The following is a 25,428-nucleotide window of genomic DNA, read 5'->3' as shown; positions in this document are numbered from 1 at the left end:
GCACCAGCCTCTGGAGCGCTTGTCTGTCCTGTCTGGTGCTGTTCCCAAACCAGGATGTGATGCTTCCTGCCCGATGCTCTCAATAGAGCTAGTGTAGAAAGCACCTGAGAAGGCAGTTTAAATTCCCTTAAGCATCTGGGGTAGAGATGCTGCTGGGCCGTCTTCACCCCAGTGTTGATTTGACAGGACGGTGACAGGTCCTGCATTATGTGAACATCTAGATACATGAAACTATCCACTCTTTCCATTGGGCTCCTGTAGATTGTGAGTAATTGGTAGTTCCTCTTCTGCTTTGTGCTGAAGTCCACTATCAACTGCTTTGTCTTGATGAGATTTGAGTGATTAATCACCTCTAGGTAGGCCCTCGCATCATTGTTGGAGATCAGACCCACCACAACTGTGTCATCAGAAAACTTGATGATGGTGGTGGAGTCAGAAGTGGCCATGCAATTGTATGTGTACAGTGAGTACAGCAGGGGGCTCAGAACACAACCCTGGGGGCACCAGTGCTGAGAGTGAGAGAGAATGAGACATGTTTGACCACCCGTACTGTTTGTGGTCTGTTAGTCAGGAAGTTGGAGATCCATCACCATATGGTTCAGTTAAGTCCCAGAACCTCCAAATTAGAGTATGGAGGGAATTATTGTGTTGAATGCTGAACTCTAGTCTACAAACAGCATTTTAACATAATTTCCCTTCATGATGTCCAAGTGACTAAGGGCTATGTGATGGAGGTGTGAAATGGCATCCTACAGTGGTGCAAACTGTAGCGGGTCCAGGGAATCGGGTAGCAAAGAAATGATGGAGTCTCTGACCAGTCTTTCGAAGCACTTCATCGCTACGGAACTCAGGGCTACTGGGCAATAGTCGTTGAGGCAGGCGGGCTGGGGTTTCTTCGGGACAGGAACTACGGTGGACCATTTAAAGCACGTAGAAAGCCTTATCCGTGGGGGAGCCTTAACCGTGCCAATATGTAAGAGTCTGTAATACTGCACTAATCAGAGGCATTATGTTGTGAAATTGACAGGCTAGATAATTCTATGCAAGCTGTTGATTTGTCTCAGCAAGTGGGCTGTTATGTGCTCTTCCACTAAATAGTGAATTGTAGCCAATCAATAGTTATAGAATTAAGTAGAAGTCACATCGGATTTTCACATAGCAAATTTCTTATTAGAAGGAAATCATTAAGGTAAATCATTAAATGCTTGTTAGCATCCTAGAACTAACTGCCAAATAATGCCTAATCCAGTCGCTGCTGTTTCATAAAACAGGGTGCCATGATATAATAATAGACAGTTCCTCTATGTTGAGTCTTCCAAAAAGATGTGACCCTAAACTTGCACTCTTGTTTTCTATTCGCCCACACTTTCAGATTGGATGGGTTAAATTTCTTGTAGGAAGTGGAAGCAAAATTAGTCAAAATTATTCCACTTATTTTCAAGTCAGTAGGTTAGGAGGATTTTACTCATGCCTTACTGTTGTCAAGCATCCTGATTTTCTTAAAATAATTGTTAAATCCTGAGACAGACTGTGACTGCTGTGCATGAAAGTGGACATCAAACAGTCCAAAGCAGTAAACAGAAACAGAGCACAAAACATGGAAATAAAAACAGATATCAATAAAACTCTACTTGAGTTATTGCAAGAGTGTGGCTAAGATTCAAGGCAGGTGGAAATGGCTTGAATTATGACAGGTTTAAAACCCTGCTTCCACAGAATTGCTCCTGATGCAGCAGAAAATTCTCCCAACAGACAAATGTCTACAATGTGCTGCTTGTCTATTTAGATGCTGTTGTGTGATTATGATTAATAGTATAGAGCTTCTGCTTGTACCTTGTCCTCTTCTGTGATCCATATCCATCCCTTTTGGATATGCTTTCTTCTCCTGTGGACATTCATACAGCTGATGGCATATGAGGGTATCTTACTTTCTATATGTGAGGGACGACTGGGTACAGACATTGTTTTGATGGTTTCAGCATGCACAGATCACGAGAACTGAACATATTCTTCAACTTTCCTATTTAATGTTTGCCACCAATACAATACAAGCCAAATATGATATATATATTTGAGATTTATGTATATACCCTAGATTTCTATAACATTTTACAAAACAGTTCAGTGCCAGTAAGTGAGGCCACATTATTATTAATATTAGAGGTTGTAATTATCTGTCAGTAAAAACTTGAAATACTTCATATCCTAATTCTCTAAATATTTGGTTTATTATCTAGAACACTGGCCATACAAACATGCTTGACATGCATGCTTTGCTCCATTCTGATCCTAGCTGGTTTCAGTATATGTCCATCAAAAGCAGACAAGTCTTATACAATCAACAATTTTAAAAAGAACTAATTTCCCAGTAGTCTCAACAACACTACTCATGCTTGTACTCTTTTGTGGGTGGAATATTAGTGTTATAAATCAATATATTCAGTATTTTGTAATCACCAGTTCACTGTTAACCAAACCATAAGGCAGCACTACATATTCCTAATAGCCATAAAGGATCTCCATGCCATCTGTCACTCCTTGCTGTGTCTAAAATTGCATTTAAGAGAACCTTAATGAACTCAGTGCATGGCAAAACACAATCACACACTAATTCATTTATTGCATCCCATGTCTGTGTTTATTCAAGAAAATGATTTTCTTTTTGCCAGACAAATTTTATCCAAGCTTGGTCTGGCCAACCTTGTATTGTATAGTCCCAATGTAACAAGTAAAATCAGAAGCAAAGATGACTCAAAGTTTAATTTAATTGTAAACTATTTCTATGTATTTGGGGGATTAGACCAACTGATTAAATGTTAAAATAGTGTAGGTGGATACAAACAGAAATATCTATTGGAGTAGGCAGGAAAAGTCACAGTATGTGCAAATGTAGGTAGGAATGGTCAAGAGTGTTTGCAGGAGTAGGTGAATGTCACAGTTTCTAAAGGAGCAGGTGGCATTCGAAATACCACAACAAAAATGTCATTTTTGTACATCACTTACTGTACACTTCCTCACCTTGATTCTATCTGGCACATGGTCAACCTTTTATTCAGAAGATTGGCAAACTGAATACCACAAGGCAGTTGTTATCCACTGTGTAGGTTGGAGCATAAACAGATTATAATGCATCCAAACCCAAGTTGTCAATCAAAACCGAAAAACTGAACACTTTTCAAAACTGAGGAAAGCTTTGTTTATTAAGTGCCTGTTTCAAGTTTAAGCAGCATGGTGACATATCAAATAGCGTTTCTTAGGTCTGAGGTTCTCTGCTGAACTCTATCAGTGTAGTTTCATACACTGTGTTTGTGTTCACGTGGGTTTAAACACTTGCTGGTAGGTGGACTGGCAACTCCAAATTAAAACAAAGTGTGAAGACGTGTGTTTATGCGATGCCCTGTGATAAACTAGTATTGTAGCAGGGTACATACTGATGCACAAGTAGATTATTCTAGAAATACCACGTTGCTATGGAGAGACTTGTGGCATAAGTGAGGAATGACGGTGATCATCCCTTCAAGATGCTGCACCGTGTTATTCAAAATACTGCCAAGTCATTGCCTCTTGTTGTTTAGTGTAATGACAGTAATAACCATCATGTCACAGATTATGTCACTTTACAGAAACAGTGCTGATGATGGTAGTTAATGACCTGAGACTCAGTGCTGATTATGACAGTGTATCTGTACTTGTTCTGTTAGATCATTCTGCTGCCTGTGATGCTGTTGATCATTCAGTATTACTAGACATGAAAACTGTTAGGGAAAAGGTTTTATTCATACTTATCATAGTAATGGTAATAATTGGATCCTATAATGCTTTTTACAGGGACCCTCTTCTGTTTTCTATGTATATGCTGACACTGGGTCCAAACATTGTCTTACACTATCTACCGGTATTTTAGGATACGATTTAAATAGTGCTACAAAACTTTAAAGCACTTAATGGATTGGCACTTTGATACATTCTAGATTGTATAACCCCTTTTTCTATATCATTCACAAAGCTATAGCACTTCAGGCCCAATTGACACCAAATCAACAAAAATATGGTGAAGCAGCCTTCTAGTGTTATGCACCTGAAATGAAGCAGTTTCCCAAATAATATCAGACACTCTTTATGCTTTATGATTTATTTTCAAACTCACCTCCTTGTATAAACTCTAGTTTATATGAATTCTGTTTCTGTTTATTTCTTATTTTCATGTATATATATATATATGTGTATATATACACATATTATCCCCCCCACTGGATTCTTATTGTTATTTTATTTATTTCATTTTAGTGTCTTTTTTTTTAAATTGCCATGTTAAGCATACACTTTCAAGTGATATTTATGCATGAAAGGTGATATAAAAAAATCAAGCTGATTATTATTTCTTATTTTAAAATTTGAAAACAGTTTACGAGGTGTATTTCAAACAAGCCACAACATACAATAGTTGCTCATATTTGCTACCTGAGCCCATTTTTTAGCATGTTCCTTTATGTATTTTTTCAAAAATGTACAGAATATTTTCTACAAACTATAAATACGGAATTTCGACCTGGAATGCCAAATACCATACTACTGGTGTCCTGAAAAAAATCTGCCTTAACTCAGCAGATAATGACTATTGTAAGTTTGTAAGTGTGTTACAACAGGAAAATGACCAAAAAGTGCCGGACTCTGTCTCTTCAGGACATCACTATAGAGACCATCACCAAATACACATTTAGTTTCATGTTAATTTGGAATTTCATTACACAACATGAACATTACAACAATATGAATAGCATAAACACTGAGATAAGGTGGAACCAGTGTCATACTCTCTACTCCAGTGACATGCTTATGAAGAACTCTCTAGTAGAACAGTGTATGAATAAATCCCCTAAAATGAATTTCTTTAGATCCCAAACCATGATTTAGAGAAAAGTTGAAAAAAAAAAAAAAAAAGTTTTTTTTCCATTAAACAGTAATGTCATTCAACACATCCACATAGTTGTAGTTAGAATTATCCAGATGTTTTGTGGTATAAATAAACATTCCTATTAAAATGAGGTTCCTGTCCATGATCTGATGGCACAACATCCCAAATGAATAAACTCGACCACAAATGATTTCGATTTGCAGCAGACAATTCATACAACACCTGAAAGATTACAGTCTTCCTATAATAACACTTAAGGGCTTTAAAACATTTTTTCCTGATACTATTTATTTACATTTTTTGCATAATTAATCCAATTTAAAACAAAAGCATTGTGGTGGTTAATAATTGGATTGCATAAACGATCCGCCTCCTGAATAAAGTCATAAACTTTTCTGAAGAAGGAAACATCGCAAAAGACCATAATATCTTCTCTAAAAGCAGTCCTTTTGACATCATTAAAATACACACAGCTGGACGCCATCAATAACTTAGTATTTGACTATGTAAATGTGAATGGTCTGTAATTAATTCAAAATAATAACACAGCATTATTCACTTATCAAGCGAAGGAAATATAATTGCATTGCTAATGATGATCGATTCAGCATATAAGGCAGAGCTTCATACACTCAGTAGCTCTAGATCCACTCTCGGCAGTACTACTTTGCAGAGACCTGTAGGAATGTTTTCTTCATATGAAATATGCTTTAAACGGAATAGCTTTGTTAAAGAGAAAATAATGTAATCTGTGTGAGATTCTCATCTAGGTCCACTTCTGTACTACAAGCAGTCAATAGGCTGTACCTCTGACCATTACTAGCAACATTTAAACACAAAACAAGACAATTACCAAATAAAATGTAGTCAATAAATGACCAACCTCCTTTGTGCTTTTTCCATTGTGAAATGCCTAAACAGTCCACCACAGCAGTGTTTGCAGGTATCAAGGAATAGACTGTAAATATAATAGATAATTACATACTTATTAATATACATTATTAATTATATAGACTTTGTGAATGTAAGAAAATACTCAGTGACCCTGTCTTCTCAGGCTAGTGCTTGTATACAATGAGTGCCATCGTGATTATTAGAACCACTATAACACAGATTGACATCAGTTTGACATGAAGTTCATACTTTACTTCTACAAGATAACAGTGTTTATTCCCAGTTCATGACAGTCGAATTTACTCTGACCTACAATACAAACATAAAGCACAAAACAGTCGAGGTGCCTCCAAGGTATTAAGAAACTCAGTGAAAGATAAAGGTATTGTCCGAGGTGTCCCTTTAATCCCTGGGCATCTCCACAAATGTTTGTAAGTACATCCATTTCCTGTTTTCTTCAGCGCTTCAGTAGCAATGCCTCTGTTATGTCCAGCATTAATTTTCATTGCTGATGTTGTTGTTTCAGACTGAAAGAAAATCAGAAAATTTGGCATTTAGGACCAGAATTATGTTATAACAAAGAGTAAAGAATTATTTGAGAATCGCAAAATTATTCCACATCATGAAAATCTGTCAAAATCCTGTGTATGTTGTATAGCTTTGCATTACTGCAAGTTTTTCCATTTTCTTTGTCTATTACAAAGTTTCTCATCACTTAGTTGAAATAGTGTTTGCTTTCCATAGTGAAGGATCTATATAGGCACATCATTATACTCTTCTGGTTAACAGCTATATTTAAAAAGAGTTGTCTGAAAAGTGATAAACGCAAATCTATTTTACATTAAATGGACAGAAATGTCCATTACATAGGTTACAATCTATTTACAGCTAGATGTATATAATCTACCTGTAAATAGATTGTAACCTATGGACTTACAGGCAATATTTTCTTCTTTGTTTGTCTATTCATTTCCATTTCTGTGCAGCATTAAGGAAAAATATCAGACAGAATACCCAGTTTCCTAGGCAGCAGTAAACACAGTGGTGTTTGCTGGTGTGTCACATAATGTGTAATGTCTTTTCAGTGTATTTTTCTTTCCAGCCATATGCAAGTTTGTAATATTCTAGTATCCAGTAGAATGTCAAAAAGGAACAACAACAAAACTTAGGCTTATCTTATATATATGTAATATTACGTCTGCAGTGTGCTCACTTTTTTCACATTTTTACGAAGCAGTCTGTATGGTGTACATTTGACATTGAGCGATTCATATTAGTACAAAGCTTATACTAAGGTTGCAGTCATATGCAAAAGTTTGGGTAACTTACATATTTTATTGATTATTGAAAGTGAAAAGAAGTGAACTCAACCTCTGCAGTAAACTAACTTATTTATTTATTTATTTTGGAAAATGTTAATGCATAATGAAGTGTGTGTGTGTGTGTGTGTGTGTGTGTGTGTGGGGGGGGGGGGGGTGTTGCATGAGCAAATGTTTCCAGTTAACATATTATCTTAGTTGACTTGTTTGATCTCAACAGGCATGTCAACATAGTCACCGAAGACTACATTCTTGTTTACTGCTTGTCACTTGTTGCTGATTTACTCAGTGGTACCAACACATTCGCAAAAAACTGTATGCATTTAACTTCACAAAATTACTTTCATATTCATAATCCAAACTGAATATTAATAACATAGTGACAGGTGATCTGGTATAGCTGTAGCAGTAAAATTAAGTGGAATGAGCAGTGTCACAAAGGGGAATATGTAATGTATTTAAAGGCACTTGAAATGCAAATGATAACAGCTGACACAAAAGGACATCTTTCACCCAACTGAAGAATGTGATTTAGTAGGTTAGCTCTGATGCTGAAACGGATTTTTATCAAAGATGGGTATTTTTATCATCACACCTTCAAACTCAGCTTGTCACTGTTATTATCAACAAGGTCCATCACAAACCTTGGGGTAATGATAGATGAGCATCTGTCTGGATTACCATCAGTAACAGCAGGGAGATTGGACCAAACCTGTTGGAGTTAAGTTACACAACCTGCCTCACTCCAGTTGCTCTATTTAGCTGGTGAAACCAATTAGTCCTTGCTTGCATTTAAGTAGTTCACTTGGCATACGATAAATGTCATCATTGCCTATATTTATTCCCACTCCCTAGAGCATGCTATTGACACCTTAATTTTTTCGCTTGTGTTTTTGCAAAGCTGGAATTTGTTTTCCAGCATCTGATTCCGTTAGACACTGTATAAAAAAAGCCTAAAGACTTAGATATATTATGGTTGAAATTAGAGACATTCTTCCTGAATGTATGTATATATACAATCAGTCATTAAAGTCAGTCATATGACTTAAAAATGCAGGCTTTCAGCTTTAATTTGGTTCCAAATCGGGTGACTGGTCTTTTAAGGGGACCAAAAGTAAGTGGAAAAACTATCATAAATGAAACTAAATTTAATACTTGCTTGCAAATTCTTTGCCACCAATGACTTCCTAAAATCTGGAAGTCATAGACATCACCAGATGCTGGGTTTCTTCTCTTGTGTTGTTCTGCCAGGCCTTTACTGCAGCTTCAATCACTGTTCTAGTGAGTTTGTCTTCTTCACTCCATCAGTCTATTTATCATTTGATTGTTAATGACCAATGTTTATTATCTGTTGGCCATTTGTTGGCCTCTTTAATAAGATTATTGGAATGTATTTATATTCGTTTAAATCAGTTCATATAAAAGATTACATGAAAACAGTGGAAGGATTTGGTTGTATCTTGCAAATACAAGGAATGTTTGCTCACAATAATCTGTGTCAGACTGTTCAGTCTTCTGCAGTAAAATGAAAAAAACACATGCAATGCACAGCTGAGATTGTCTGTGCCAGACTTTAGGCGATTATGGAAAAATAAGGGAGACGGAGATTAAAGAACCAGTGCTGAAGGACAGGGAGAGAAATCGTTTTTTACAGCCAGTGTCTTTATGCCCATTTTCCGGCAAGGACCTAATCTTCAGTGACTGTCAGGCAAGCACTCATCTCACCGCCAAAGCTACTTACATGAGTCGACACTCACTCGGCCTGCTCTGGGCTGCAAACTGGGGGTAAAGTCGGGCTCAGTGGCCCACAGACTCTGAGGAGACTGTAGGGTATTATCTTTGAAGCTGTGTCATCACACTATGCCTGAATGCACTTTAGGCAGATTATTCCTAAAGAAGACAGAAAGCTCAGTCATGTCTGACACGGTCTGATCATTTGCTTTAAGTACATACACACAAAAATATGGAAAGGCTTTTAAAGCCAGTATTAAGATGTGTGTATATACAGTATCTGTTATCTATTATATGAATTTATTCCATATTAAGATTCATGAATCACAGTGCAATGTACTGGCTCTTTAATGGGCTCTCTTCTGTGTGATCATCTGCTCATTTCATCCATCATTTTAAAGTACAAACCATTTGTTATATACTTGGCATATATTACATATATATGACACAGTGGCACAATATTAACCTCCTTTCACTCAACATGTTGTTGGATAATTCTGAAAAAAGAAACATTCCATTTAACATCACTGAGAGAAATGTTTTCAAGGAAAGTTACAAGCTATTATAGAATATAACTAGAGAGAAATAGTAGCACACGATATGATGCAGATGGAGGGAGGTGAAAAACAAGAGATTCATAATTGATTGATGAATTTATGAAGTATAAAGTCATATTTGTCAGTAACAGAGCTCGTTGTTACAAAGGGGTAGTGGAGAACATTCCACTCTGAGACAAGAGACAAAAACTCACAGTGCTGCTAAAAATGCACAGCTGCACTGCCAGTATTCTGGGGTTTAAGAGTCACTCTTTGTGATGAGTTGCTAAGTCTGGATACAAATCACATGCTACTGCAGTTCAGAAATGAGGCTCTAATACAGAACACCACTCGAACTCACCAAACTGCTGCTTTGTAGTTTATTTGTAAAAGATTACAATAGTGAAGAAGACATTTATGGAATGGTAAAAGCGATAAAACTGCACATAACATTTTTCCACATTGAGGAACTCACATTTTCTATATTGCAACCTGTGACAAGTGTTCTAAACTGATACTAAAATGAAAGCTGAAAGATAAAATGGATCAGTGACATAGAATAACATAAAGTGGGATTTAAAATGGGATTAATTTTAATAATAACATATCACATTTCATGTCTAGCAATCATGTCATTATATAAAAAAAAAAAAAAAAAAAAAAAAAAGAAGAAATTGCCTGGGCTTATTTTAGTAAGGAACTGAAAATTTCTTTTGCCTTATAAAAGTTAGCTCGCTAGTGTCAATATTTCTGTGCATATTCGTTCTGTGCTCACTGCAGAAGCTGTGTTGCAGAGCCTTCTTTTTCCTTTGATAAAAACAGATCAGGTCTTTATTTGGCAGCAGGTACACCATCTTTCTGCCTCCGCTGGCCGACTCTCAGGGGCTTCCTCAGTGTAGTGGAAGTATGCAGCCCAGACAGAGTGATTACACAGGTAAAAAGAGGCCACTGAGCTGGAACTCCATATCTTTTTCTAGACAACCCAGAAAATGTGTGAAGCTGCGGATTGACTAGAAAGACTGGTCCTGAACAATCAGATCTCACTGTTCTCATTTATTTAATCAGCACGGCTCTTTAAACAGACCAGTATATTCTCGGTATAAGTCACTTTCTTATTTCTCAGTGTTACCCATTTCTCATTCTCTCGTTTCCAATGTGACAAGTTCTCTGAAGATACTGTTCATCCATACAGCTCTAAGCAGCCTGAATCTGCTCTAAGCACAATCTGTGACACACTACATCTTCCCCATCCTGCCCTTGACAGACTGCTTTCCTTCTTCCTCACCATTTGCAATAAAATGCATCATTGTCAGTATTTCTGCTCTTGGCCACGATGCTTTCGAGTAAATAACTACATTATCTATGTCTCAGCCTCTAGGATGGCAGTAAAAGCTCGTGGAAAGTGCTGAACTGTGAACAGACCCTGAATAGAAGCAGGCTTTCTTGGCCACAAAGTGACGTAGTAGGTCGTGAGCTGGCCGCTCGAAAGATAACATGCGTGTAATCACAGCAGACCAGACCTGTACCGCTCAGCTGCGAAGGAGATAAGAGCCAAGCTCAGCAGGAAAGAAAAGTCTATGTTTCTGTGTGATTTTGTGTGTGTGTGTGCTTGTGTGCTTGGTGTGGGCAGATGTATATATCAGTGAAGGGCAAGTGCTTTCCGCACCTACATCGGTAGCTTTAATTCTTCTTTGCTTTCACCTGCAATACAAGAAATGTGCCTACATGTAGTGCAGCAGCAAACGTCCTGATAATGGTTGTAAATACAGGAAGGAACTGAGCCACTGTTTTTATGTCAATACTGCTGTTTGGTCTGTAGTGATAAATGTTGGATGGATATTTTCAAAGCTAAATCTGCCTTTTCTGTAAGGACAGACAGGAGATTAACTGACTCCTTAATATGCTCTTCTATACCAGCTCTTTTATCTACACCAGACCACTTTACAATTGATACAAGGGTTATGATGATGCCATGGTTTCACTGTGTATGATCTGAACGGTTACTTCATTGGTGACTAATTACTGATTTAAATCCGCTTTAGTCTATTAACACCTAAATTTTATTTTTTTTCTCTTAAGTAGAAATGTTCTACTTAACAGCCTCTGGTCTCTCACTCACAGTCAATCTGCCACTGTAAAAGCTGGAGTGTGTGTATATCCGTATTTATATTGTAATCACTGGGTGCTTGAGGAAAAAAAAGCTTCTGACTGCACTCACTGCTGTATAATCCAAACCTGCTGTACTGTAAATAAACTTTATCTTACACAATGGCTATTAAATGCATAGAAAAACATGGCATTTCTCACATCCTTTGCTATGCAGCATTACACACTGCTCCACTAATTACACTTTATTACAGGAGTGCACACCTTTCCTCATACCTGTTTAGTCTTTTAGTTTTGTGTGTTTGCATCGATCAGTAAGCACATATATCAGCCCAGATATATGTGCTTACTGATCGATGCAAACACACAAACCATGAAACACCCCCAGCTGACAGATACAGTACACACATTGAATGGAATAACAGAGGTCAGTAGGGTGTGTGACTGTTCCAGCATTGGGAGCTCTGTGGCATTAGCATGGAGACTGAGCATTCACACTCAGGAGGCTTTAATGCTATATGAGGACTGACATTTATGCAAATGATGGCCATGTCCTGGACATATTGTCTTGAGGAGGCTTAACAAAAGCCGGTTTAAGACAAAGTGCCACTTTTTTTTTGCAGTATTACCCTGTGAGCATCCTGGTGGAAGACAGTCCTAGCCACTGGCATATAAGCACAACTAAGTAAATCTGGCAGTGCAGACAAGCATGACCCTGTTAGCCTGTTTCCTTTATTCCATATTGAGGGAGCAGAGCCCAGCATGGCTGTACTAAGGTCAGTGAGCATGATTAGCTGAGAGGCAGAATAGAGAGGAACTTGGTGGTTATAAATAAAATGGCTTTTTTTTTCTCTGCAGGTTGCCTGATGTTTATGACTGGAGATAACAACCTGGCCAGCTTACTGCAGGGCACAGGGGGTGACACCAAGGGGATCTCGGAGTGACACACCCCTCTGCCAGAGCACCAACAGACTGGACCAGGTGGAGCTGATTAGTGCTTATTAGCACTGACTGACCAATACACTGTCCCTGTGGTCTAAGCTACATATTCAATTTGTGTGGATGTCAGTTTCTGTTAGTCACAGAACAGTGTGTGAAATCCACAGCAGCCCTGATCGATCTTGGTTTAACTGATCAGTGGTTTTGATTGATCTTCACAAGTAGACCGATATTATGTAGTCTCAATATTTCCCTCTGTCTCTGCTGATTAATAGTATTAATTCAAGTGTGATTTCCTAATAAACAGCAGAAGTTCACAAGGATTTTAAAGTATAATACAAGACGATAGAAGTACAAGTTCATATAAAACAAGTAGTTTCCTTTAATAATTTCAAATTTATCTTTTGGATTATGTTCAAGATCATTTCATAACTGAATTTTTTGCTGGCAATTTTTTTCACAAGGGAAAACTGGTATTTAAATTCTGACAATGCTTTTCACAGAAAAAATAGAACACATTGTACATAAAAAAAGGTTTATAGTTATGTGTAATGTTGCAGAGTGTCTGCAAAACAATTTAGTCACTCTTATTATTTATAACAGCTAGGATTTCTTTTTTTCCACCCAAATTTAATAAGACCAAAAATCCCCACACTTTATCATGTTATGAAAAAAACAAACAAACAACAACAAAAAAAAAACACATCTGCCTTGAAGACTTTCTTATCTCAGGAACAGTTACAGTGGTGTTGAGGTCAGGGTTTCATACAGGCCACTTGAGCTGTTTTAAACCAAAATTCTTCTTTATGGACTCATGATCAGGTTTGAGCTGGCCACCTTATTTCTAGTGAAGGTAACGCTACACTGTACAAATACATTTTAGACAATTATGTGCCTCCAGCTGCATGGTAAAAAGCTTGGGTATATGTCAGCTATGGGGGCTACGATCAGGCGTCCACATACTTAGATCTCTGTGTTCAAAGAACAGTATGTGGACTGACACTGCAGATTTGGTAATTTTAGTAACTAGTGAGATATGACTGCATCCAATTCATAAGCTCAAACATCTTGACAGAAGATGACAGGAAATGAACAGGAACAGATACAATACAATGCTCCTACAGTCTATTTATGAGGTGCTATGCTAAGATTAGATTGTCTGAACATGTCTTTGGCATTTTACTCTATATATGATGGTCATTCAAGCACACATATACATGAAACTAGTTATTAGAATGTTTGTAGCATCACAGTTTGGTTGTTATTCAAAATAGCACGATGTTCATGAATGTGTGTGTCTGAGTTGTATTAACGCACTTCACAAGAATGCACTTAAGTCTTCAAAAGATTACTGTAATCTCATATATCACTCAGGCCACAAAGAGACATGGTATTAGAATGGTCTGTGTGTGATGTGTATCTGCATGAGAGCACTCCACCTCAAATAGATCATTTTCCCGAGCTGAGAGAAATAACACTGCTGCTATAAAACTGCACTGGATGTTGCTGAACCAGAAACACACACCCTGCCTTGACATGATCACCCAAACATTGCCCTCTTTAGTGAGACTTGTGATGTATTTACATCTGAACATTTCAACTCTTTCGATGTACACTTTAATTTGACGACAGCAACAAAGCACCTCAGGATCTGTGTTATTGACAGCTAGTAATTTAGCGCAGATGTGCACAGCATGTATGTGACAGCTTTCTGTCAACTCAGAGGAAATATTTATTGCATTTTTTTTAACCCATTTTGCAGTGGGATAATAATAGCTGACACACACTGTCGATGTTACTCCTCATGGAATCGCAAAATGAGAAATAAATATGATGTGCTAGGGGAAACTGGCAAAAGATCATTAACAAAGTGCAACATCGCAAAAGTGGGGACATTCTGTATTTTTTCACCTGTTTAAAACGTAAACCAGTATAAAATAGTATCCAAGTGGAAAAAATGTGCATTATTACACATAACACAAAACAATTAGTTCAGTTCATGGTACTAGTTAATTTATTAACGATTTTTTTTTCTGTAGCGTAAAAAAAAACAAAAAAAAACATTGGAAACTTCCCCTATAGCAATGTCACAGTTGGATAAGAAGATATGATTAATGTATTACTTGTTTTAGACTGATACACTTCTTGGTTTTCTTCCACATTAGTACCAGTTCCTTTATACTGAATATACCCCGGTTTGTTTAACAGTAGTATTAAAAAAACAAACAAACAAAAAAAACTTTTACAACTCACGTTACATTAAGGACAAATGTACTAGGATGATAATCTTCTTCTTCATTACTTTTATAACAGAAATTTATCTTCCATGAAGCTCTATAGGTGCATCCCAAATGGCATACCTACTGTATGTATCTATTCTATGCTATTTTGAATTATAAATAGAGAGATTAATGTGTTCACATTCAAAATAACAAGTGCACTTGTATCGAAGCTATGGGATGATGCAGTTATTCAACCCAAAAATAAAGTTCGGAATGTTGGATGCTTCATGCACTCATTAGGCAGTTGTGGCCTAATGGTTTTAGAGTCTGATTCGTAACCCAAAGGTTGTGGGTTCGAGTCTCGGGCCGGCCACGACCGAGATGCCCTTGAGCAAGGCACCAAACCCCCCAACTGCTCCCACGGGCGCCGCAGCATAAATGGCTGCCCACTGCTCTGCGTGTGTGTTCACGGTGTGTGTGTGTGTTCACTGCTGTGTGTGTGCACTTTGGATGGGTTAAATGCAGAGAACGAATTCTGAGTATGGGTCACCATACTTAGCCGTATGTCACGTCACGTCACTCACTCGCAGCAATGCTTCCACGATGGAAGAAGTGCAAGGCTACAGGCACTGAGGCTGGATGAGTATTTTCAAAATGGTTGATGACACACTGTTAGACAAGACATCGTACTAATCTTATTTGTCCACGTTCTGTGATTTAGTTTTAAAAATTTCCCATACTTTCCACATTTGGCATCATTTGCAATTACTGTAACTGGGAAATGGCTTGTGCTTCCAATCAGTAAAAAAAAAAAACTGTAATTGAGATGACACTACACTTCTAAAATTCATACACTAGATGGTGCATAGTGTATAGTACGTCATTTAGTTATATATCTTTGTACCGAATCTACTTCAGCGTGATGATTACATAACATATTGATGTCTGGGGTCTTGATTTGATAAGTTTCTTCTCAATGGTTTTTAGAAAATCAACAGACGGTAGGTGAAATGAATGAATATAAACATTTTTCAAACCAACTAGTACTATTGCACTTCAAAACAATTACTGTAGGGAAAGCTGGCAACAGTCAGGAAGCATAAACTGTAGAGTACACATATGGTGTAATTTTACTGCCAGTAGTCAAGAGCATAGTCATTTCATGTAAGAGCGTCATTCCTTTACACTCACTCAAATATGAGTGGTTTTAAATTTGGACTGATTTTCCACTCTTTTTTTGAGAGCGATGACATCCTCTCACATGTGTCTTGCAAACTGCTTACCTTTTTCTTGGGTGATTTTTTTTTTTTTTTTTAGAATTTCTTTTTCTTTTAAACGAATAAGTGATGATCTTCAGTCTGTTTATCTCTGCCATTAAACCCCAGGCAATGGGTGATCAATGCTCTAAATTGGTGTGTAAGAAATGGCAGAATATACAGTATAAGGAAATTGGCATTTATCACATGTGCACATACACAGCTGTTTATCATGCCGACGTAATCTGTATTCTGAACGCACCTCCGACTACAAAAATGGCTACCACAGACTCCATCTCTCAGGCCACATGCTCTGGTTCACCTGATAACTGATTGCACAATCCTCAACACAATCATCACCATACCACATGAGCATGTTGAAAACTCAGACTCTTTGCCAAGTATTTGTTCAGCTCTTTTTATCATCTGATGTACAAAGTCTTTCGATACATTTTCGCAATTTCCGATCAAAGTTGATTTCATGATTGAACGCCTGTTTGTACATCGCCTGACCTTCCACATGACATTGGATTTTATGATTAATATTGTGTTTTGGATTTGTCACTCGTTATTTTAAATAAAACCACTGTCACTTTCTCTGTCATCTGACAATGGTGATAAATAATACATATTCATATTCTAACCTACTCTGCATTCATAATCACACTCGTGTGAACAATTACTGTAAAACACCCGAAATCAGCATAAACAAATTCCTTTTACAAATATATATAAAGACCTAAGAAGATGAACTGTTATTTTAAAGTAGAGCACAACAAACATGGCTTATTAGGCACTTTTACACATAGTTTGTCTAAGAAATAAATTGCGATTTTTATTTTTTTTTGGCTACATTAGAAAAACTGCAACTGTGTGAAAATCCCACATTATCCTTTCTGCTGCCATATTGGGAGATGTTCCAGCATGAGGCATATGAATGAATAGAATATCATTATTTGGCCCTCAGATGGGTTGAAAATGCCAGAACTGGCTCTAATTTTTCTTTGAAATGCCTAAACAACTGTAGAACAGTGATTAACTAAATCAGCACTGGGCAAATGAACTGGAATGATGAGCCACTCATCAGCTCTCATAGAGTTTCCTTTACTCTTTAAAGAAAAAGTTCTCTGTGTAAGGCTGTGTGTTCAAGCAATCATCCCAATCAATCTTTAGATGTGCCTTTTATAACATTTTACTTTACATTTCATCTGTGATGCCTGCCTGCACCATGTGAGCACTGAAATTGGTAATTACTCTGTCAATTATGCAGATATGACTGACAACAAGTAGGAGGAGAGCTCCTTATAATCAGTTTACTCGTGATTACAATTTTCTCCCACTAGGGGTTTGCAGCTCTTGCATGGTCAGGGGTGTGTGTAAATCTGCACACATCCTTATGAACCAGTTGAACCTATAATAAATAAGATTCTAGGTGCAGGAATGTGTAGGCATATATATATATATATATATATATATATATATATATATATATATATATATATATATATATATATATATATATATATATATATATTTCTGTTCGCTAAACCAGACCCAGGGTGTTTATGTAGTGTATTGTGTTTTGAACATGCTTCTGAGTAAATTTGCTACTACAGTAAGACCTTTGAGTTGTGTGTTATGTCAATTGCTGTTAAGATGCCTAAGAAATGTAATACCCTTGTGTTGGATATTTCAAGATGTTAAACAAAATGATCTTCACAATCTTCACTCAACTTCAATGATTAGAATTGAGGAGTAAAAATCTGGCAATTTACGGCATACAATTGGGATCCTAATTTTGCCTGATTTTTTTTTCCCCAAATGATTTTAATTAAATAGACTCCATCTTATAAATACTTGTATCTGGGCAAAGATCTGAGGTCTGTTTATTCTACTCAGCACCATCATGCTTCACTGAGTCACTGAGGAGGTGTTAAAAAAAAAAAAAAGAGTCCTCTGTGGAAAACAAGTCTCTTTTGTATATTAATGCATAAACATACACATACTGTAGACTTGCATTGTATTTAGGTGACAGGATTGCAATTGGACCTGTTAGAATGAATGTACCTTACTGTTTCGTGAATATACTTCTGTCTTTAATGATTTCTCATTAGGGAGGATGTAACTGGATTTGCAGTGAATGAGTGGAAGGTGATAGAAGGCAGTGATGATTTGGTTTTCAGCGTATGTCCTCCTCTGCCTCTACTGCACTGCTGGCATGTTAAATGCAGTGTTTAAATACAGGTAGTGTGTGCATGCGTGTGTGTGTGTGTGTGTGTGTGTGTGTGTGTGTGTGTGTGTGTGTGTGTGTGTGTGTGTTTGTGAGTGTTTAATACGGGGGGTCTGTGTGGGAACTGGTGGGCACCAAATGTCCCCTCATGGATAGACTTATTTGACAGTTTTGACCTTTGGTCTATCAACACAGTACTGCTTCTGTGATAAATGTCAGGGTTAGACTTAGTTACATTCATAGCATTACTTAGCTGCAATAAGAATTGTCAGCAAAAGGTACCCAAAAGGACAGTAAGACAATCGTGTGTGTGTGTGTCTTTGTGTGTACATCTGTGTGCTTAAGCAGAGTCTAGTCTAGAGTGTAGAGCCTACATACACAGTACTTCAAAATAGGCCAGAAATAGTGTTTGTCTGACCTATTAAAGACAACGTGTCACGGATTTACTGTACACAGCAGGGTTTCTCCTACTCTCATTGTCTCTCTCTTTTTATATCTCACATATTTGCACTCACTCTCATGCCATCTTTCAGTCACATCCCTTCAGATTTCTTTCTGATTCCTTTCTGAATGATGGTGGTGAACTCACTAGTCGATTTAAAACATACAGTAATAGAAAATGGCATGTTTTTTGTGCCCATAATTAAAGAGGAAGCCAATCAGTAGCAGTAGTTTTGATCAGTGGCAGTTCTCCAATTTGTACTGACTCGAATGAGTTTTTTTACTCTAGTCTTGTTTGCCTGTGTAAAGAAAAGATGTTTGATCTGGCTTTCATTTATCACAGTGGAGGTGTAAATTCTGGTAGGCCACCATCACCCACTCAGCTTCATCTAGTCAACTGAAGAACCAATATTACCCTGGTCAGTTTTAAAAAGAAGGATAATCAAAGTTCACTTCAAATTTAAAGAAACTTTAAAAAGAATGACTACATAAGACATGTTGTGGAGGCAGAAGAGTTCACTTGTTTAAAAAAAAAAATAAAAATCATAAAAATGATAAACAGGGTTCAGTCACAACATCACAGTTAGATTTGTGAATTTCACTTACTTGTTTTGGTGTTTTGAGCCCTGGAGGTGTGCATAGTACTGCTCAATGGAGTTCAAAACCACATTACATATGCTGCATGAGTAGCTGCTACGCAGGCCTATAATACACATGAACAAAAAGAAACAAAACATTACCTTTATTGTTAAAGACCCTGTGGTGAATTCTTCTGCATCAACATAAATCTCAGTTTATTTTTGTTATAGTTTGGATGACTGCTCCAATTTGTGATGAAACCTCCATCCATCCATCTCTCCATCCATCCATCCATCCATCCACCCATCCATCCATTCACACCACTTATCCTAGTGGGACAGAGACTCAGGTCACAAACACATGGAACACCCTAGACAGGATGCTAGTGTACCTCAGTCCACATTCAAACAAACACTTGCACAATCATTCGCACACTACAGACAATTTAGCCTACACATGCGGGAGGTGAAAAATACAGTGATTAAGTGGAAACCCATGAGGAACAAGAATAACACAACATGCATGAAACATCTGGATTACTTAATAATGCAGATGTATATAATAATAATAATAATAATAATAATAATAATAATAATAATAATAATAATAATAATAATAATAATAATAAAAGTTTGTGTATTGTATTGTATCAATTGACCATATCAATGTCATTTAGAATGTGATAATTATGACAGCAGATATCACTAATCAATTCCTATAAAATTAATTATTTTCAACCCCATTAGCATTTGAAAATTCATTTTTGTTCCACTCAACTTTTGACTCGAGAGGAAAATTGATTGGCTGGTTTAGCAGAACAAAGAGAAAGCATGTGTGCAGCCATGCAATGAAGGCAAAACAGATGCGTGCTAATTAAGGGGTTTGCAGGTGGTAAAGAACAGCAGTGGCCTAAAAAATAGATAGATGGATGAAAAGAATAAAGGAGCACATGAGATGGAAAGAGCGAGAGCTGAGAAGATGAGCAGAATGAGTGCAGCAACACTCATTCGTCACATATGGGCAAACCACGTGGCTACATGTAGTGGCTTCATTTCTGTAAGACATCTGCTGAGTTATTTCAGATAACTAAGACATTTATTGCTATTGAACATTCTTCAGCGCCCGTATCCCAAAAAAGCTGCTGATATATTCTCCTAAATTACTTGGTGATTACACTGCTTAAGTACTTTGGATCACTAATGGCTTTTGAAGCAAATGTTTTTGTATGTGTAATGGAAATGAATGGCACCCAAAAAATCACAGCCTATACCAGCCAGGATTATGTCTATATTTAGTGTAATGATTTAAAATACATTAAAAACTCAAATACAATATAGTACCTACAGTATACACTATATGAGTACATGGCAGTTTCTACACTATGTGACCAAAATTTTGTTGACACCTGATTGTTACACCCATATTCAATTCCTGGATGGTCCTTGTTTGCTGAAGAATTACAACTTCTCTGGGGCCCAAACATACTATAATATGACAGTGTTGCCATGCTCACACCGTCCATGGAGAAATGGTTTGCCAAGGTTGAAGTGGAAGAACTTAGGTGGCCTGCACAGAGCCCTGCCTGCAACCCCAGTGTAGACCATTAGGATGAATTGGAATTGGAATCGTCTCTTCTTACAGACTTACTTCGTCAATCGTGACGTTCTACCCCGGTTGGTGTCTCGTCACCTGGTGGTCACCCTGCCGAGGATTGATCTGCATGGTCAGCCAGTGACTCATGGGATTGTTGTGAATGAGGCCACCTGGAGACATTTTAATGCCTTCTTTGAACAAATGTTGTGTCAGTCAGCTTTATGGTCTGATCTTTATCAGCAATCATTTGAAGACTTTAGCAGGAAGGAATAAGTGTCAGGTCCATGGTGAACTCAGAGTTTGCGCTGACCCATTAGTACCCAGTGTTACCCAAATGAAAATGGGTTCCCTTCTGAGCCTGTTTACACTCAGGGTTTCTTCATGTCATCTCAGGTAGTTTTTTGTCGCCAACATTGCTTCTGGCTTGCTCATTAGGGATAGATGTTAGAGATATATAGTAGCTTAATTTTAAACTTAAAATTTATTTTTATAATTATTTTTAATTATTTATTACTATTTCTGTAAAGCTGCTTTGAAACAATGTGGATTGTTAAAAGAGCTATACAAATAAATTGAATTGAATTGAATTGAAGGGGGGCACGGTGGCTTAGTGGTTAGCATGTTCGCCTCACACCTCCAGGGTTGGGGTTCGATTCCCGCCTCCGACTTGTGTGTGTGGAGTTTGCATGTTCTCCCCGTGCCTCGGGGGTTTCCTCTGGGTACTCCAGTTTCCTCTCCTGGTCCAAAGACATGCATGGTAGGTTGATTGGCATCTCTGGAAAATTGTCCATAGTGTGTGATTGCGTGAGTGAATGAGAGTGTGTGTGTGCCCTGCGATGGGTTGGCACTCCGTCCAGGGTGTATCCTGCCTTGATGCCCAATGACGCCTAAGATAGGAACAGGCTCCCCGTGACCCGAGAAGTTCGGATAAGCGGTAAAAAATGAATGAATGAATGAATGAATGAACTGAATTGAATGTTGGCTGTGCAACAAGCCTACTGTCAGGGTCTGACCTCACTAATGCTCATGTGGGGGAAACAAGCAAATCCCCATAGAAACACTTCGATATCTAGTGGAAAGCCTTCCCATAAGAGGAGGGAGAACTAAGATGTGTCCACAAACATTTGGTCATATAGTGTATATACGTATAACAGTATAATATTTTCTAGAACAGTTAAGATATTTTTACAGTGAAGTTTATCTTTGAACAGAGATTACTGTATCACTGAAATGGGAAATAATGTTCATTTAATAGCTTTTTGTCCAGAGAACCTCCAGTGAGCACATAATGCACAGTGCCTTTGGTTTTATCCTCATAATTGTGATGAGGGCCTATAAATTATGGTTTATTCATATTAATATGGCATATGGACTTCACATTAAAATCTAAATGGATTAAATACTCAGCAGAAAGAATATCAAAATTAGCCTCTATAACATATATGACTGAAACAACATTTCATTAATAGCAGGATTAATTATTTATTGATGTTAATAATCACTCTTTAATGAATGTTTCCTGCATGGTGGGCAGCTAATGACCTCACAGTATGATGCTAATAAACCAGACTAGCAAGACACCATGGCAATTTCAGATTGCTGGTAGTTAAACTGCCCCACATGACTGAAAGAACCATGCTGAGAATAAGAAGGAGGGAGAGAACCCAGGCTGATAAATGTTCACAGGATGTAGATGAAAATTTGCTGATGAGTGTTGGCTGGTGGCAAAAAAACTCTTATTTTCAGTCAAGTGGGTCATCAATCTAAAACCTTTACTTTGGTAATTTGCTAGAAAGCCAAGAAAAAACAAAACAAAAACAAAACAAAACAAAAAAAAAACATGAAGAATTCCACTGCATTTCTGACTTGTCTTGAATAAACTGACAAGGAAAGAGAGGTGATAGCTCCATCTTGGCACTTTATTTGTTTTGGATGCATTCATTTAAGACTCATTTGCTTCAGAGCTGCATATTCATATTCAATCTCCTTCTCATCTACTTCTCCCTTTTTCAGGACTGGCACAATAAAGTAAAATACATCAAAGTGCATTTAGTCACATTAGTGTATAGAGTAAAACTAAGTAAACCTTGATTGAGCACGTTGCAAATCTGTTTCAAATATTTGCATATGCGTTTATATGCAGAATTAAACCCGAAATGGATATGAGATGTTAGAAGGACAGTTTTTTCCATATTGGGCTCACAGTTTTGTGTCTGGAAAAAAATTCTATTAAAATTTCTTGTATCTATTTTCAAAAACACAAGCTATAACCTAATTGAAACCACCACTGGTCTTAACAATGAGGCCTTGTGAACCTTTCTAAGAAAGCTTTATAAAAAAAAAAAAAAAGGATTTCTGCTTTTTATTCATATCTGTATTTGCAATACATTATCTGTTCATTTTTGAGCAATCGATTCCTATTCATAGTTTACATCTCATACCTCGATAAAGGAAATCGTCCCAATTTCTTGACCAGAATGCCGAATTATGCTGAAAGATACAGTATATATATATTTATGTAGTATTTATGTAGTATATACATAAAGTGTGTGGGCTGACTTTTGACATGCGCTCTTGTTCATAGAACCAAGATGACATTTGTAATGCAACACATTAATGTGATGCTGTATCCCATGGAGTGGAGAGACTCACTCATTCTGTTTCCTCTCCATCACAGTAATAAGTCATCCAGGCCTTTTAAGAGGCAGGTGAGAGGTTCACTTCATCAGTGAATCTGAAGAGAGCGAGCTAGCTTCTGTAGGCCAAGGCAGATGGGGCAGTTCATTACACAGACCAGGTTTAAACTGTAACCTAGTTAACAACTGTAAGCGAGGGTCTGGTCTGTGTCAGCATAGCCACACTATACTGTATTTACAAAGAGTTTATATGAATAGCAATGTCAAACACAATGTTTGATGATCAAGCAGGTTGCAATAAAAAATGGATACACATTGATTGTATTTATTGGTATTCGGTTGCTTGTAGTTGTTCAACAATAGCCATATCTCCAGATAACTAGACTGTTTGTACTGTAATCTGAGAGCACAGTGAACCACACAAGCAATAGTAACAGTACGAGCCATCTGGAGACAAACAGAGATTAAAAGAGCAGTCTTCAATTTATTTTTGTTTTTCCTTGAGCAATTTGCTTCAAAGCTACAAATTCCACTGCATTTCAGACCTGTCTTCGGTGAACTGATCACTCAGTCTTGGCATCTGTTTCTCGTCTGTTTTGGATGCATTCAGTTAAGAATACGTTTCTGCTTTAAGATGCTGCTTTAAGTCATTACCATAGATATAAAACATCACTATAGCATCACTTCTTTTTTCTCATACCGTGTACATTTAATACAAAAAAAAAAAGCATGGCAGAATTTTTTCATGAGAGGGACAATTTTTTTTTTTTTACTTTTTTTTTCTTTACTTTTTTTTTTTTTTTTTTTTTAAAGAATTTTACATTTGGTAAATATCTGTAAGTCCAAATGATATGTGTGGTGTTTCCCATAAGGATGTCAAACTCTCCTTTATACTTAGGGGAAATTAATACCTTCTTCACACCAGCAAGTTCCCCATGATCTCAACATCAAAATAAACCTCAGTAAGAAGGTTATTATGCTGAAATGGCTTTCACATAAACAGACCAGGCTGTAATCTCCCAGCAGTCACTTCACTGATGGCTTGAACAAGTGGGAGGTCTTCTAAATGAGCCACGGGCTCTCAAACAAACCACACTCATGGAAAGATAAAAGCGATGTAGTGCTTCATACTTGTGTCTGTGTTTTTATGTGCATTCTGCTCACACACACTACACCTTCATGTTGTGGGCTTCTAATGAGGATGATGAATGAGATGTGGCATGCTTGCTGAGCTCTGACAGTACCCTAAGGAGCAGCCAAACTCAAGGTGACAAGGTTTTGGGAGAGCCATGCTCAGGTTTAGCAGCACAAAGAGAAGATGAATCTTAGCAGATCTCCCTCACTTTGATTAGACAGAGAGGATGAGCTATGTCGTTTCTCAGCCTAAATTCAGCTGTTCCAACAACACCAGTTTAGAGGCGTTAGACTTGTGCGTTCTCCCGTTGCAGGGTGTTGTAATCAACAGCAAATATTTCTGGTGAGATTTAAATAGAAGGTGACATTCACAGTGGAATGCTATAAACAAGGACATCAGTCCATTTGGTTGCTGCCTACAGCATGATTCTAGAGTTCGAGATTTTTAAGATGCTTGTTTATCTGACTATTTCAGAAGCATCTTTGACAACCAGAATGCTCTGCATGGTTGCTGTATGTTCTCTTCAAATAGAATATGTCCTGTTGGTGCAGATACAAATAATATATTCCCTGACAACATTGAAATCCCTTAGAATATCTATACCAGACTTGATTTCAGATCAGCTGTGAAAATTAATTATGACTTCTTGGCTCACACCTTTTATATATCCAGCTTGTGGTGTTTCTGTCTTTAGAAACGATCACCATATATCTGTTGACCCTCTGTAAGCTGTCTTTGGACGATGTCTTGCTGGATCTTTGACAAACATTCCAGTATGCTGATGCTTGATGAACACTGAGCTTTGATTACGGAGGTGAATTTTAACAAACACAAACACAAAACAAATATTTTTTTCCTAAAGCATAATAGAAAATAATCTCATTGAGCAGTGATAC

At 37.3% G+C, this 25,428-nt stretch overlaps 1 protein-coding gene across 2 annotated transcripts in view; it reads right to left on the bottom strand.

The window, feature by feature from the left end:
• Window positions 1-2,163: 2,163 nt before the first annotated feature.
• The window catches only part of zgc:171482 (zinc finger protein), a 68,425-nt gene continuing 45,160 nt past the window's right edge, over window positions 2,164-25,428 (bottom strand). The window contains exons 6-7 of one of the 2 annotated variants that reach the window (XM_027141826.2): window positions 19,196-19,292; window positions 2,164-6,336 (exon numbers count right to left, since the gene is read on the bottom strand). In XM_027141826.2, coding sequence (XP_026997627.1) covers window positions 6,312-6,336; window positions 19,196-19,292 — 122 coding nt within the window. In that variant the 3' untranslated portion in view covers window positions 2,164-6,311. The remainder of the gene's footprint in view (window positions 6,337-19,195; window positions 19,293-25,428) is intronic. The other variant, XM_047813039.1, reaches the window with a different exon arrangement.

Source organism: Tachysurus fulvidraco, chromosome 4 (assembly GCF_022655615.1).
Source record: "Tachysurus fulvidraco isolate hzauxx_2018 chromosome 4, HZAU_PFXX_2.0, whole genome shotgun sequence".
Classification (NCBI taxonomy): Eukaryota; Metazoa; Chordata; class Actinopteri; order Siluriformes; family Bagridae; genus Tachysurus; species Tachysurus fulvidraco.
Note: the sequence above shows the minus strand (reverse complement) of the source record. Positions and strands in the feature narration are given on the sequence as shown.